Consider the following 15994-nt stretch of genomic DNA (forward strand, 5'->3'; position numbering starts at 1 on the left):
ATTTTCTAGCAAATGTTAGAAAATAACTATTACAATCTTTCCTTCAAGGGAATATAACATTTTGATAGCAAATGTGAAAATAAGTGCAAAAAATTCATGTATAAAATATTTGGAAAAAAGTGTTCATTGTTGTCAAAAATAAACACATTAGTGAAAATAAAATTAATTAAAACATATATATCAGCACACTTCAAAATGCTGGAGAGCAAAATTTTATCTGCTCTTAAATCTACCAAATAATTTTAGGTTTTCAACCTGTTACAAACTTTCAGAAATAATCTTTCAAATTAGTTTGTAGGAACAACTACTTAACATCAAGAAAGATGGCAATTACTAACTGATTTCAATAAGGACCTTTGACTATATAAAGATAGGACTGAAAAAGTATCATGATTTGGTAAACACAGCCAATGTTACATTTCTTTCATTTGGATTTGTATATTTTTATGAGGTACGTTTTTCAACTATGACAGCTATTAAAACCAAATATTCAAACAACTCCACACAATTCCACTATTATTATATGGTATTTTAAACAATTACATGTTTAACCTACTAAACTGTTTAAGCTATTTACAAGTGAAGATTTTGTCTTCTTAATCATTGTGTTCCTAGGACTTTAACTATAGGGCATACAGCAACAGTTAAGCAATAAATACTTTGTGAATAAATGATCAAAAATATATGCAAGTACATTAAGATGAAAATTAGTACACACACATACATACCACACCCACGTGAGTATAATAGCATAAGGCCTACTTAGGTAAACAAAATATAATCTAAAATTGACTTAGCCCCAAATCACAATTTGATGGTGCTTAGTGGCTCAACTTATAATTATGACTTTTTTAATGAGGAAACGTCCTCATAAATGAAGATATTATAATTATCTATTAGAACATATTAGAATCTTTACTTTCAGGAGAATCATCAGTGATACCAGGATTGAATATAAAGTCAACAAAAATAAAAGTAAAACCAACAGAATTACTGTTTCCATAATAGAATAATGTAAAAATGAGCCTGCACAAACAAAACTGTAAAAGTATTAAAAATTACTTTCAAAACAATAAATTAGAAATAAAAATAACAGCATTTTTAAGACTTAGTTTACATCCACTAGTCTCATTAAGAATCTGATAGCTACTTAGCATAATTTTTATTGTGGTATAAATTTTCCTTTCTTGTTATTTTTAATTTAATAATAAACCATATATAATTATTAATACAAATATTTCCAGTACTAAATTACACTTAATTCTTTATGGTACTTAAGGCAAAGAAGCCCACATTACAATTTTATTTGAAAAAAATGAGATGCACAAAATAATATTCTAGTAGCTTTTTAATTGTAATTTATCTTTAAAATGAAAGCTTAAAAGAGAAAAGCAAGCAAAATAAAGGAAACAAATGCTGTTCCCAAAAGAGGATTCATAGTATCTATATTTTTTGCTAACATGACATAATAAATTGCTAAGGATTGTAGGAATTACTATATTAACTACATTTAGTAAAAAATTTATCTTACAAAAGCTGAGCTACAGAATGACTCATTTACAAAATGAGTAAAACTTAAGCTCAATTTTATGGATGGTATCTACCAATCAGCCTTCCATGCCCAAACTATATATAGGATCTTTTACTAAAATGAATTGCAACGGCAGTATGGAGCTGAAGACTATAAAATGTACAAAATGGAAGGCATATTAAATATGGCAGTACTACTGAAGCACATCATATCACTGTTTTTCTTTTTAAGAAACATTACAAAACTTCCCGGAAAGCTTTCTTCCTCATTCTCAGGTTTACAGTTCCCTTAGTTATAAAAGTTTGATGTTATCTAAAAATGCATCCATGGTTTATTGATTGTACTCTAATAATGCTTAAGAAAAAAAAAGAAGTTACAGTACTTAAAAGATCAAAACAAAATAAAATAAGCAAAGCCAAACTGAGAAGTAAAACTAACTCACTGACACCTACCTCCTGGAAATGCCGTTAGCCAGACATTTATGGCTACACGATTTAGAAGAGAGGGGTGATGATGTAGGGGACAAGTTGAGAGGAGCAATCAAACTGTTGATGATTTCAGTCAACTGTGCACTCTGCAAGAAAATAGTAAACCTTTTACTGTTGCTACAAGAAATATGGTTAAATCTCAGACCTTTAGTGCCTATTAAAGTTTAACCTCTCATGAAACAAGTAAATGTTTGTTTTAGTACATATTTTACTCTATAAAGACAATTTATACCATTACTAATTTTTCCATTTATTATAAATAAATCTACATTTTTAAGTGCTCCTCTTTTTCCATATCTGTTTTTGCTCAGTTCCTTTGTCTACTCATCCTATCTTCTAAAACACTAAAAATTCTAAAAATTCAGCTGATACCATCTATAAAATATCTCCTTTGAGGTAGCCAAATTAATAAAAACAAACTCATAGCTATAATTTATTAAGTGCCAACTATATGCCAGGCACTATATTAAGCACTAAACATAGAATATTGCTATCTTTACGACTAACCTGCAAAGTAGATAATATTAAAAACTACTGATACTACTATTATTAAAATCAATTACAGATGAGGAAGCTGAAGAAAAGATAGATTAAGCAGCTCAATCAAGGATTATAAAATTGGTATGATGTGGAGCTAGGACAACCTGGTGCTCTGTGACAACCTACAAGGGACGGGATGGGACGGGTGGGAAAGAGGTTCAAGAGAAAGGGGAGATATATATATACACACATACACACACACACACTTATGGCTGATTCATGTTGTATGACAGAAATCAACACAATATTATAAAGCAATTATCCTCAAATTAAAAATAAATTTAAAAGGAAAATAAATAGAGCTAGAATTCAAGCTTAGGCTTCCTTCTCAAATTTTTTCCTAATTTGCATATACCAGTTTTTTCAGATACCCCAAATTTTCATTCATTCTTATCCCAAATTTACATGTAATGTATTTGTAATATATAATAAATATTAATTATTCTCAAAACAATCACATATAACAATTATAATATGCATAAGCCATATCAATGGAAACAGTACATTTCTACAAAAGAATGACACCTTTTTCATTACACATGTAATCTACTATAGTTCATTACAGAAAAAAGGGAAAGTATGAAGAGGTTTCAAAAATGAAAAGAAAAATAACCTGTAATAATATTTCACAGAGAAAACCACTGCTAATTATGTTGGTATATATCCATCTCCCAAGACAAAATTTTTTATTTTGAATATTTATGAGTTATTCATAAGAGGATTTAAATACCAGAAAAAGTTTTGGAATCAAAATAATTTATCAAAGATCTATTAAGACTATTTCCACAATCACTTTTTAATGAAATAATCCATATTCCAATGTTATCTTTCACTAAAATCGTCTATCAGTAAGTCAATCAAATAACCCACTCGGATCTATTAAGTGGTATCCCAGTTCTTTCCCCATGAAAAAAGTTTAATGATGAGCAATTTTGTTAGAAAACAAGATTTTCCAACCCTAGTATAATGAGTTGATCACCCTATTGCTATGTGCCAATGCTTGACATATTATATTTAAATAACTTTAATTATATCACTATTAGACTAGATATACTAAATATTTTAATTGTACTTAATGTCAAATGACCAACTTCAATAATCAATGTCTTAAGAAATTGATATTCTTAAGAAACATATTTAAGTAGAACAGTTTACAAAATCCACTCAAAGTCCACTCATACCTCACATTACCTGTTTTTCTATATTGCGAAGAAGTAGTGTAGGGCTACTTGGTGACATTTCGAAATCTTGTTCTGGTAAAGGATCTTGACTCTCTTGAGGAATCTGGGGAGTCCCAGAAGTGTTTAAGGAAGCTGGATGGTCTGCAAATTGTACTTGCTTTTTCAATATGTCTTTTGGAAGTCGACATTCTTCTAGGATCACTATCCCCTAGACAAACAGCAATTAAAGAGTTGCAATGAAAACAAATTGATTGCTGGAAGAACTTAAATGTTACAATGCATGTGAACCATGCTTTTTATTATTCCCTAGAAATCAGAAAATAGACAGTTGGAAGTACTCTTTTTTTTTTTTTTTTTTTTGAAGTGTTAACATTTTTTAAATTTATTTATTTATTTTAACTGGAGGCTAATTACTTTACAATATTGTAGTGGTTTTGCCATACATTGACATGAATCAGCCATGGGTGTACATGTGTCCCCCATCCTGAACCCACCCGCACCTGCCTCCCCATCCCATCCCTCAGGACTGTCCCAGTGCACCAGCTTTGAGTGCCCTGTTTTCATGCATCAAACTTGGACAGAAGTACTAGTTTAACTCTGTAAAAAAAGTCACTGATCTAAACTAAAATAACATGTATATGTTTGATGGATTAGCCTTGTAAAGTACTGTCATAAATTATATACAAGCAATTGCCTTTCTTATTGGTTTTAGTTATTAGCATTAAAAGCATGATACATTCAGAATAAAGAAAAAGTTGGAAGGAATGATGCTGAAGTTCCAATACTTTGGCCACCTGATGCAAAGAGCCAATTCATTGGAAAAGACCCTGATGCTGGGAAAGATTGAGGGCAGGAGGAGAAGGTGGCAACAGAGGATGAGATGGTGGATGGCATTACTGACTCAATGGACATGAGTTTGAGCAAACTCCAGGAGATAGTGAAGACAGGAAACCTGGAGTGCTGCAGTCCATGGGGTCGCAGAGTCGGACAAGACTGAGTGACTGAACAACAACAAATTTCATAAATTAAAATATCAAACTTACAAACATCCAAACAATAAGCTAACTTTATATTAACTCCTTTCAGAGCATTCTAAAGAACCCCAACACTGTTGTGGCCAGCCAGCAACCATGGATTGGACTGTACTATTGAGAAAAAGTACTCTCTAAACTAATCAAGTTCTCTTTGCTTGCAGAGTAGATGGATTAATAATATAGACACAAATTTTCAACTTTAAGGGGTATTTTCTGAAATGTAAGTAACTGGAGAAATGAGTAGGGATCTAGCTGCCTCTGTTCTCCCTGCCTACCATTCATACACACACATACTACTCAACTGGCTTGCTGAATTTTCTCCCCCATTTCCTATCATCTTCACTCCAACTGTCCTTATCCTTAGGTCCCTTAGAAGTAACAAAGAAATGAGAGAAAGGGGAAAAAGGAGTGCACAAGTGTCATTTGAATGGTTTCATAGTTCTCACCATAGTATTTCTTCCCTTCCTATCCCTTTTATTACACTTGCCCCTGCAAATAATACATATTATTATGAAACATTTAAGTGTGTGTGTGTATATTGTGTGCATATGTGTATATTACTATTTTTCTGGCAAAATGTCAGTAAGTTCCTATTGGCTAGTTGCAAAGGTATTAAATGCCTAATGTGGCTAAAATATATTATTGAAATCAAAAACAGACTAAAACAATTATACAAGTGTATAGTATTTCAAGATGGGATAAATTAAATTGCCATGGCTAGCTTATATCATGTATAAGTGCTATACATAGGGTGGAAACTACCTATAGATTATATGTTATATATCAATAATTTTAGTTTACACTATAGTTGAGAGAATATACCACTTTAGAATTAACATATTCAGATACTGTATTAAGTATCCACTTTAGTATTTTATAGTAATATATTACAAATGATGCTTAGTAAAAGTAACAGTTTTTAAACTATACTTTAACAGCACTAGTAACTTTTATAAAGATAAGGGAGTCCAACTGTTGATCCTACTTCAATGACTATTTTTATAGAACGTACAAATATGGCTCTCTAGAAATCTCAAGAAATGTATTTAAAAGTAGCTTCTGTTTTACTTGATATTTTAAAAATTAAATTAGATTTGACAGACATAGTATCATCAACCTCAAAAGTGCTTGAAAGTATCTGAAATATCTACCCAAAATTTGTACAAGTCTCTAGCAGGTTTTTCACAAGTACTTGTATCCAAAAGAAATATAAGTTTTCACTATATTATTTATAATTTCATTTGTTTTTATTACAGTTTATATTATGGGCCAGGCTGCTGTGAATTACCATGATTTTATTATCCCTACTTACAATATTGTTTCTAGGGGAAAATTGATTCTGAATTTCAAAAGTCCAATTTCCAAACCTTTAAAATACTACCTTTTTTTAAGTAGAAGGCCTGCTATCATTGATTGAATTAAGAAAAACATTTAAAAAATTCAGCAAGGGAATCACTCATAGCCAACTTCATAATCCATTTTATTCTCTTAAACTGTTGCCCTGACAAAACTCTCATAACATAAGAATGGCCCACAATTTTTCTCTGCCATAACCAAGAACAGAGAAGAAAGTAAAGAAGATTAAATCCGCTGGAGGTATTGCAGAAATAAGTTTCTGTTCTTAAAAATCAGGAAAAGATATATGTGTTGGGTCACCATGATGGTTATTTTACAATGTTTGCTGATCATAACTCAATTAATCTGAATTTTTTTTAAAAAATCAGGAAAACAGTCTAATGATAGATGAAATAAGGTGAATAAAAAACACAAAAGTTTTTTAGAAGGATAAATTGGGTTAACTGAGACAAGTGAAAACTCTAGCATAAGATGAAAGCAAATCAGTTGCTCAGAGATGACAACCACTCCTGATAATAACACTAGAGAGATCCCCACTTCCACTCCCAGATTCCTCATTAGAGATGAAATAATATGAAAATATAAACAATTGCCTCAGTGTAACAGGAGGGAAGGGGGCAGTGCACCGCCTTTCAAAGAACGATACACCCATAGGACAAGACAAAAATTGGTTAGAACCAACCAGGCCAACCCACTCCAGTACTCTAGCCTGGAAAATCCCATGGACGGAGGAGCCTGGTGGGCTGCAGTCCATGGGGTCGAGAAGAGTTGGACACGACTGAGCGACTTCACTTTATTTTTTCACTTTCATGCACTGGAGAAGGAAATGGCAACCCACTCCAGTGTTCTTGCCTGGAGAATCCCAGGGACGTGAGAGCCTGGTGGGCTGCTGTCTATGGGGTCACACAGAGTTGGACACGACTGAAGCGACTTAGCAGCAGCAGCAGCAACCAGGCCAAAGATGGTGGAATATTTGACTTCCAGTGGAGCTTGGGCCTCTTACACGCTCATGGCAATACAGTAGCATGCTAAATGACATACCTACCAGTGCCATGACAGTTCTGAGATGAACCATAAAAGGTCAGAAAGTGGGCATCGTGCAATTCCTAGAAATCTCCATCCCTTTTCCCTAAATAGTTGGACTAATCTTCCCACATCCTAGCCTATGAAATTACCCAGCCCATAAAAACTAACCACATCATATTTCAGGGCCTCTCATCTTCTGAGACGGCCCACACTCTGTCTGTAGAGGGTGTTTCTCTCTAAATAAATCCACTTCTTACCTATCACTTTGTCTCTCTCTAAATTCTTTCTGCAATGAGACATCAAGAACCTGAGTCTCATTAAGTCCTGAGATCAGGTGTGATCTCAATTAAAAGACCATGGGGTCAATTCCCAGTATGGGTTCTGGCTGGATTTTCATCTTGGCCTGTGGGTTCAAGTTCCATCTGAGATGCATGGTTTCATCAGTGACATTTTATATAAAGTCATCAAAACTAATTTCAAGCAAAAAACTTAAATGAAAAATTTTAAAGTAAAATACACAATTTAAGATGTGGAAGACCCTATTATAGGATAACAGAAGAAATCTAAAAGAGAAGCTATTTAATATAATTTAGCCAGTTTCTCCAACTAAGAAAAATTATTTTAAAAAAATTAAAGTGAAAGAAGCTACTGTCTAAGTAAAAGCTGGAGCAGAGAATACGAGAAATGTGGAAGCTGTCATGTGTTGACAAAATTGTTGCAAGAACAAGGAAGGGATGTTGCTAATACTCTTCTAAAAATTGAAGCAAAATTTACACCATCTGGACTGTGTCAAAGAATGGGCAATGACACACTCTAGGTCATCTGTCCCTTATTTTACCCTATGAAAACACTGTGTTTCCTGACCAGAGATACACAGTAACACTTATTTTAAAAAGCTATTTATAAGGTAGGACATAGAAGCAACCTAGACATCCACTTGCAGATGAATAAATAAGGGAGTTGTAGTACACACACACAATGGAATATTACTCAGCTGTAAAAAGGAACACATTTGAGTCATTTCTAATGAGGTGGATGAAACTGGAGCCTATCATGAAGAGTAAAGTAAGTCAGAAACAGAAAGACAAATACTGTATATTAACACATATATATGGAATTTAGAAAGACGGTAATGACGATCCCACATGTAGGGCAGCAAAGGAGACACAGATGTAAACAACAGACTTTTGGACTCCGTGGGAGGAGGCAAGAGTGGGATGATTTGAGAGAATAGCATTAAAACAAGTACATTACCATATGTAGAGTAGATGATGAGCGCAAGTTCCATGCAAGAAGCAGGGCACCCAAACCAGTGATCTGGGATAACCCAGAGGGACAGGGTGGGTAGGGAGGTGGGAGGGGGGTTCAGGATGGGGGACATATCTATGCCCATGGCCAATTCATGTTGATGTAGATGGCAAAAACCATCACAATATTGTACAGTAATTATCCTCCAATTAAAATAAATTAATTTAAAAACTAAAAATGCTATTTATAAAAGAGCATCTCAATTTCTTTCCCTTCTCCTTATCTCTGAGAAGAGTTTTTTCCCCTTTCAATATACAATAAATAAAAAGTTCTGCCTCACTTACAATGCATTAAACCATTCTTTTCAGTTTCTGAACTATAATAATTCAAGAAGATATAAGAGCAAAAAGTTGTTTTGCCTATTCAATATAATAGTTAATAAATCAACTAACCTGCACATAGATAAGCAATTAAATATCTTGATTAATTTCTAAGAAAGGTAAGGCAAAACTATCAAAGTAAAGAAATATGTATTTTGATAGCATAATTATAATGACATTTTCCATAAAATAATCTGACTCTTATGGGAACAAAGGGCCAGACATACACCTAGCTTAAACCAAGAAAAAATTTAAAGCCATATAAAAGCCATATTATTGCTGGAAAGATTTATCACCTTAAAATAACTGACTACAAATAGATATTATATAAATACATAACCAAAATTCAAAAAGTGTTTCAACAACAAGTATAAAGCATTGCTTAGTTAGAACACAGAATATTAAAATACCCTTTCTCAAGTCAAAGCGAAATGAACCAGACTGTCTAGATTCAGATATAAAACTTAGTTATCAATTCAACCAGGAATAATTTTCTTGGAAATTTCCAAATTGCTTTAAACTGGATTTGTTCTTAGAACTCTACTGGCTATAAAAAACACTTGTGACATCTTTCAAAGAAAATGATCAACGAAGAGAACTTTTTTGGTGATCTTGAGAGGATTGGGAGATAGCCACAATTAAGGCCCAGCTGAAGACGGTTAAAAATGAGAAACAAACCGAATAGGACTTGCATCAAGAAATTATTCCTGAACACAGCTGCGTCAAATTCAACAGACAGAATGGGTAAGCCTTTAGGTCTATGCTTCTGTCCACCTTCCTACAAACATCACCACCAAATTTTACAAAGTATTAAACAATATTCATGACTTGCCTAGCTTCTTCTCCCATCCCTGAACAACTCATACTTCCTCTTTTTTTGAATACAATACTAATTTGTCATTCCTAAAACAGATCCTGTTGTTATATGCCTTCAATTCTTTTTTTTTTATATTTATTTATTTTAATTGGAATCTAATTACTTTACAATACCGTGGTGATTTTTGCCATACATTGACATGAATCAGCCATGGGCGTACATGTGTCCCCCCGTCCTGAACCCCTCCCACCTTCCTGCCCATCCCATCCTTCTGGGTTGTCCCAGTGCACTGGCTTTGAGTGCCCTACTTTATGCATCGAACTTGGACTGGTCATCTATTTCACATATGGTAATATATATGTTTCAATGCTATTCTCTCAAATCATCCTACCCTCGCCTTCTCTCACAGAGTCCAAAAGTCTGTTCTTTATATCTGTGTCTCTTTTGCTGTCTTGCATATAGGGTCATTGTTACCATCTTTCTAAATTTCATATATATGTGTTAATATACTGTATTGGTGTTTTTCTTTCTGACTTACTTCACTTTGTATAATAGGCTCCAGTTTCATCCACCTCATTAGACCTGATTCAAATGTGTTCTTTTTAATAGCTGAGTAATATTCCATTGTATATGTACCACAACCCTCTTATCCGTTCATCTGCCGATGGACTAATTTAGGTTGTTTCCATGTCCTTGCTATTGTAAACAGTGCTGCGATGAACACTGGGGTACACATGTCTCTCTCAATTCTGGTTTCCTCAGGGTGTATGCCCAGCAGTGGGATTGCTGGGTCATATGGCAGTTCTATTCTCAGTTTTTTAATGCCTTCAGTTCTTTAATGAATTCCTTTTTCAGTTCCATAGGTTCATTAAGCAAATTACTATTTATCTTCCAAAGTCATACTAAAGCATCACCTGTTTACTGATGTTTTCTCTGATCTGCAAACACCTAAAGACAGAGTTAAGCACTCTCTCTATGCCACACCTATATCTTATTAAAACCACATATCATTCCACATATTGTATTATATTAAAATCAACTATATTTTACATGCTGTATCTCTCCTACCAGAATATAAACTCATGATAGAATTTAAAACTTAATAATTGTTATTGACATGCAGACCCTAGGTGGGGTTAGACTAACTACATGGTTTGAGGACTCAATTTCCTTCCCTTCTCAGCTTTTTTTTGTTTCAGACCAGCCAGCATCAACCTTACAATATTATCTCCATTATGTCCAGTTTCACTATGTAGAATATGGTTTCTCACAAAAACAAAGGTAGAAATTTTTTGTTTTTAGATTCCACATACAAGTGATATAATAAAGTATTTGTCTTTCTCTGTCTGGCTTACTTCACTTCATATGATAATCTCTATGTCTATCCTTGTTGCTGCAAAGTGTGTTATTTCATTGTTATTCATTAAAATAATACAAATAAACTCATATACAAAACAGAAATAGACCCACAGACGTAGATAAACTTATGACTACCAAAGGGGAAAGGGGGAGGGATAATTCAGTTTGGGATTAACATATACACACTACTATACATAAAATAGTTAATCAACAAGGACATATGTATAGCACAGGGAACTATATGGAATATTTTGTAATAAGCTATAAGGAAAAAGGATCTGAAAAAACAGATATATATATGTATGTATAACTAATACACTTTGTTGTACAGCTGAAACTACACAACATTGTTAATCAACTACACACCAATATAAAATGCAAATTTTAAAGAATATGTTGGAATCAGTAGCATGGGGAAAGGGAATTGGATCAGGAAGGACTATATAAATAGTCCAACTGTAAAGTAATGCTTTATTATTCTAAAAACTACACCCCGAAGTGACTTAGCAGCAGCAGCAGCACACAGGTATTCATTATATTGCTTTCTAGAACTTTTTTATGTTTGTAATTTTTCTTGAAACAAAAAACTCTAAATAGATTTCAATAAGATACACTCAGAATTTCACACAAGTTAAAATAAATGCCAACAAAGTCAGGCTTATAAAAAATGTGTATCATTTGCATTAACTGGAATCCAGTAAAGAAATTCTTTAACTGCTTGATATGATAAAATGATTGTGATAAATTTTAAAAATAATTTCATAGAATATATCAAATCTTACAACATTACATTTTCAGAAAGCCTAGTAACAATTATTTTATGTGGAGAGATGAGAAAAAACTAAAACCAGTATTTTTTTTAAAAACAGAAGAACACACAATACCTTGGAGGCACGAATCTGCCTGTGAACATCTGTTAGTTGCTGGATTTTGTATTCCAGCTCTGAAATCTGGGCTTGAAGCCATGTCCATCGGCTGCCAACTCTTGCTCTGTCTACAAGCCACTTCCATTCAGTACTACAGTTACTGTGAACAAGACAAACACAGATAGTTAAAGCACAAAGACAGTTAGGTTTTCACACAGATTGCTTAATAACTTCCTTGACTCTTGTCATACAATCCCAAATTTCTTTACAAAGCATCTAATTACCTTAAAGAATGGTACATCAATTTTTCAAATATTTTATTTCCTTATCTTTCTATCCCACAAACACCTGTTTTCATTCAATACTGTGTACCTGGTAGGATAATCTCGTTATTTAATATTTTATTAATGGTCAAGGGCTGAAACAGAAGTAGATCAGCAAAGGAAAAGAAACAAAAATGTCAGTACTAACACCATGCAAAAACTGTTACATGAGCCTTTTATATGTAAGCAGGTATCAAGTATAGGACAAGTCATTTGAACTGTACTAGATCTAAATCCATGTAACAAACCACACAGTACTCAATTTTACTATATGTAATTTTCATTTGCTAAAATAGGAATCAATATTTTTAAATGCCAAAAATTATCAAAAACAGGAACACTGCTACACACAAATATATAAATCTTGAGATGTTAATTAAGATAGTTGGTTAAAAACTTCATTCCTAGGATTCACAGTTCAGAAATGACAAAAAATTTATATCAAGTCTTTCTTTCATGAATATTTGAAAATGAGATTTGAATTTTATCTCCTTTATCTTTTGGCAAAAGCACTGCTCTAATCCACAGTTTCTGAGATTACATATTAATTAGTTTATGAAAATATTTCAACCATTCCAACTAGAAAACAATCAGTTCACAGCGGGGAGGAGAGACAGGGTTTGTGTGTATTTTGGATAATCAATTAGGAGCTTCATCTTGCCAGGGAAGAAACTGAAGACAGTATAACAGAAGAAATTGAAACTACAACTGAAGGGCAATAACTGCTGCTGCTGCTGCTGCTAAGTCACTTAGTCGTGTTGGACTCTGTGCGACCCCACAGACGGCAGCCCACCAGGCTCCCCCATCCCTGGGATTCTCCAGGCAAGAACACTGGAGTGGGTTGCCATTTCCTTCTCCAGTGCATGAAAGAGAAACCTGAAAGTGAAGTCGCTCAGTCGTGTCCGACTCTGTGTGACCCCATGGACTGCAGCCCACCAGCTCCTCTGTCCATGGGATTTTCCAGGCAAGAATACTGGAGTGGGGTGCCATTGCCTTCTCCAGCGCAATAACTACTTAATAGCAAATCACAAACTTCATGAAAAACATGTCTAAAAATTGCATTTATTGTCAAAACCCATTGAAGGCATGACACTGAAAGTGAACCCTATTGTAAACTATGGACTTTAAGTGATAAAGATGTGTTAATGTAAGTTCATAGATTGTTATACAAACACTACCTTTATGCAGTACATTGACAGTAAGGGAAGCCATATCTGTGTAGGGACAGGGGATATATGGGAACTCTGTATTTTCAACTCAATTTTGCTATAAACCTAAAACTTCTCTAAAGATTAAACTTTATTAATTTTTATACATATAACCATAAAGAAATATCTTTCATATAAACTTTAGCCAGGGAAAACATTTAAGAGATCATTTCTTGTCAGAGAAACAGAATTATTATAACTCTACTACATAGAATTTATTTATTATAAATTTTTTATTATACCAGTGTTCTCAAAATGCATTTTTTCCCCCAGATTCTAATTATGTATACAATGTGACTGACTGCAGAGACTGACATATAAATTAGGACTTCTTTTGGTATTATCCATTTATAGTTACTACTGTGATTCTGCAAAACTTTTAAATAACATTTTCATAACTATAGGCAAACTAAAAATACCTTTTCAAAATAAATATTATCTATGAATAGTGTAATAATACTAACTGCCGTTCATGAAAGAAGTGAAGAAGGCAAGGACCGTATCATGCAGTAGTCGCACAAGTGAGGGTAAAGTGCTGGATTTTATGCTAAAAGGAAGTTATTCACAAGATAGTAATACAATTTTTTTTCTGAGCACTCAAGCTGCTAGGTAGATAATGTACTGGGATATGAGAATAAATAAGGAAACCAATTAGGACACCATTTATAAAACCATTTATAATAATCTAAATGAGGTACAGATAATGTGATCTCTAAATATTTCATGTACTGTCCTACATATCCCAGCCTTGACTGCACTTAGGTTGGAGCCATGTCACTAGTTCTGACCAACAGACTGTGAACAAAACTGATATAGTTATTCCCAGTCCACCTGCTCACCTAAAGCTATACAGTGCAGATATTACAGCTACAAGGTGGAAGAGGGTCATAGCTCACACCACACTGGACTTCATGTAAGCCACTGTAAACTTCTGCTGTGCTAAATTACTGAGATTAGAAGGTTAATTTGTTACTCCAGGGCTTATTCTGACCAAAACACAGGATAAAATATGAAAATGGCCTGGACTGGAAATGAGGTGAGAGATAAAGAAGAAATGAAGACTAGAGGATGGATTCAAGATTGATTTAAAGTGGATAGATCTTGAAGAAGTATGATGAAGCATGGAGAAATCAAAGACGATCTTAAGCATTCTTTCATTAAATTTTACTCCAGTCAGAAAATTTTCCTATAAAATATAACTCTGGTAATCAAACGGATTATTAGCTCATGGAAAAATAGAGACAAACAAAAATTTATAGAGTTGATGTTAGCCCATGGTGGTGGTGGTTTGGTTGCTAAGTTGTATCCGACCCTTGTGACCCCATGGACTGTAGCCTGCCAGGCTCCTCTATCCATGGGATTCTCCAGGCAAGAATACTGAAGTGGGTTGCCATTACCTTCTGTAGAGGATCTTCCTGACCCAGGGATTGAACCCAGGTCTCCTGCACTGCAGGCAGATTCTTTACTGCCTGAGCTAGCAGGGAAGCTCTTCTGCTTCTGTTACGTCCATACTATTTCTGTCCTTTATCATGGCCATCCTCGCATGATACGTTGCCTTGATCTCTCCAATTTTCTTGACGAGATCTCTAGTCTTTATTCTATCATTTTCTGCTGTCTTGCACTGTTCACCTAAGAATGCTTTCTTATCTCTCCCTGCTATTCTCTGGAACTCTGCATTTAGTTAGGTTTATCTTTCCCTTTGGTTTCTCTTCTTTTCTCAGTTATTTGTAAAACCTCCTCAGGCAACCACTTTGACTTCTTGCATTTCTTTTTCTTTGGGATGGTTTTGGTCACCGCTTCCTATACAATGTTGCAAACCTCCATCCATAATTCTTCAGGCACTTTGTCTACCAGATCCTTTCCCTTGAATCTATTCATCACCTCCATTAGATAATCATAGGGGATTTGATTTAGGTGACACCAGAATGGCCAAGTGGCTTTCCCTACTTTTTTTCAATTTAAAAAGCCTGAATTTTGCAATAAGGAACTCATGATCTGAGTCACAGTCAGCTCCAGGTCTTATTTTTGCTGACCTCCATCTTCAGCTGCAAAGAATATAATCAATCTGATTTGATATTGACCATCTGGTAATGTCCATGAGTAGAGTCATCTCTTGTGTTGTTGGAAGAGGGTGTCTGCTATGACCAGTGTGTTCTCTTGGCAAAATTCTGTTAAACTTTGCCCTGCTTCATTTTGGACTACAAGGCCAAACTTGCCTACTTGACTTCCTACTTTTGCATTCCAATCCCCTCCAATGAGAAGGACATCTTTTTTTGGAGTTAGTTCTAGGAGGTCTTGTAGGTCTTCATAAAACCACTCTACTTCAGCTTCTTTGGCATTAGTGGTTGGGGCATAGTGTTGGATTACTGTGATGTTGAATGGTTTGCCTTGGAAATGAACCAAGATCACTCTGTCATTTTTGAGACGGCACCCAACTACTGCTTTTCAGACTTTTATGTTGACTATGAGGGCTACCCCACTTCTTCTAGGGGATTCTTTCTTTGAGCAAGGGATTCTTGCTTGAAAATAGGTCTAAAAAATAATTATATTGTAAATATGTTACAGATAAGTATATGGCTATTTCATTCAAAGGAGATTAACACCTGTTGTACCTCAAAGACAAAACATGTTTTTGTA

General features: G+C 34.2%; 1 protein-coding gene across 10 annotated transcripts in view; it reads right to left on the reverse strand.

Annotated features, from left to right (window-relative positions):
* KANSL1L (KAT8 regulatory NSL complex subunit 1 like) overlaps window positions 1-15994 on the reverse strand; it is a 125710-nt gene that overhangs the window by 62474 nt on the left and 47242 nt on the right. For all 10 annotated transcript variants that reach the window (XM_024981462.2, XM_024981453.2, XM_024981461.2 and 7 more), the window contains 3 exons: window positions 11845-11986; window positions 3751-3948; window positions 1984-2105 (listed from right to left, as the gene is read on the reverse strand). In XM_024981462.2, coding sequence (XP_024837230.1) covers window positions 1984-2105; window positions 3751-3948; window positions 11845-11986 — 462 coding nt within the window. The remainder of the gene's footprint in view (window positions 1-1983; window positions 2106-3750; window positions 3949-11844; window positions 11987-15994) is intronic.

The sequence above is a fragment of the Bos taurus genome, chromosome 2, assembly GCF_002263795.3.
Source record: "Bos taurus isolate L1 Dominette 01449 registration number 42190680 breed Hereford chromosome 2, ARS-UCD2.0, whole genome shotgun sequence".
Classification (NCBI taxonomy): domain Eukaryota; kingdom Metazoa; phylum Chordata; class Mammalia; order Artiodactyla; family Bovidae; genus Bos; species Bos taurus.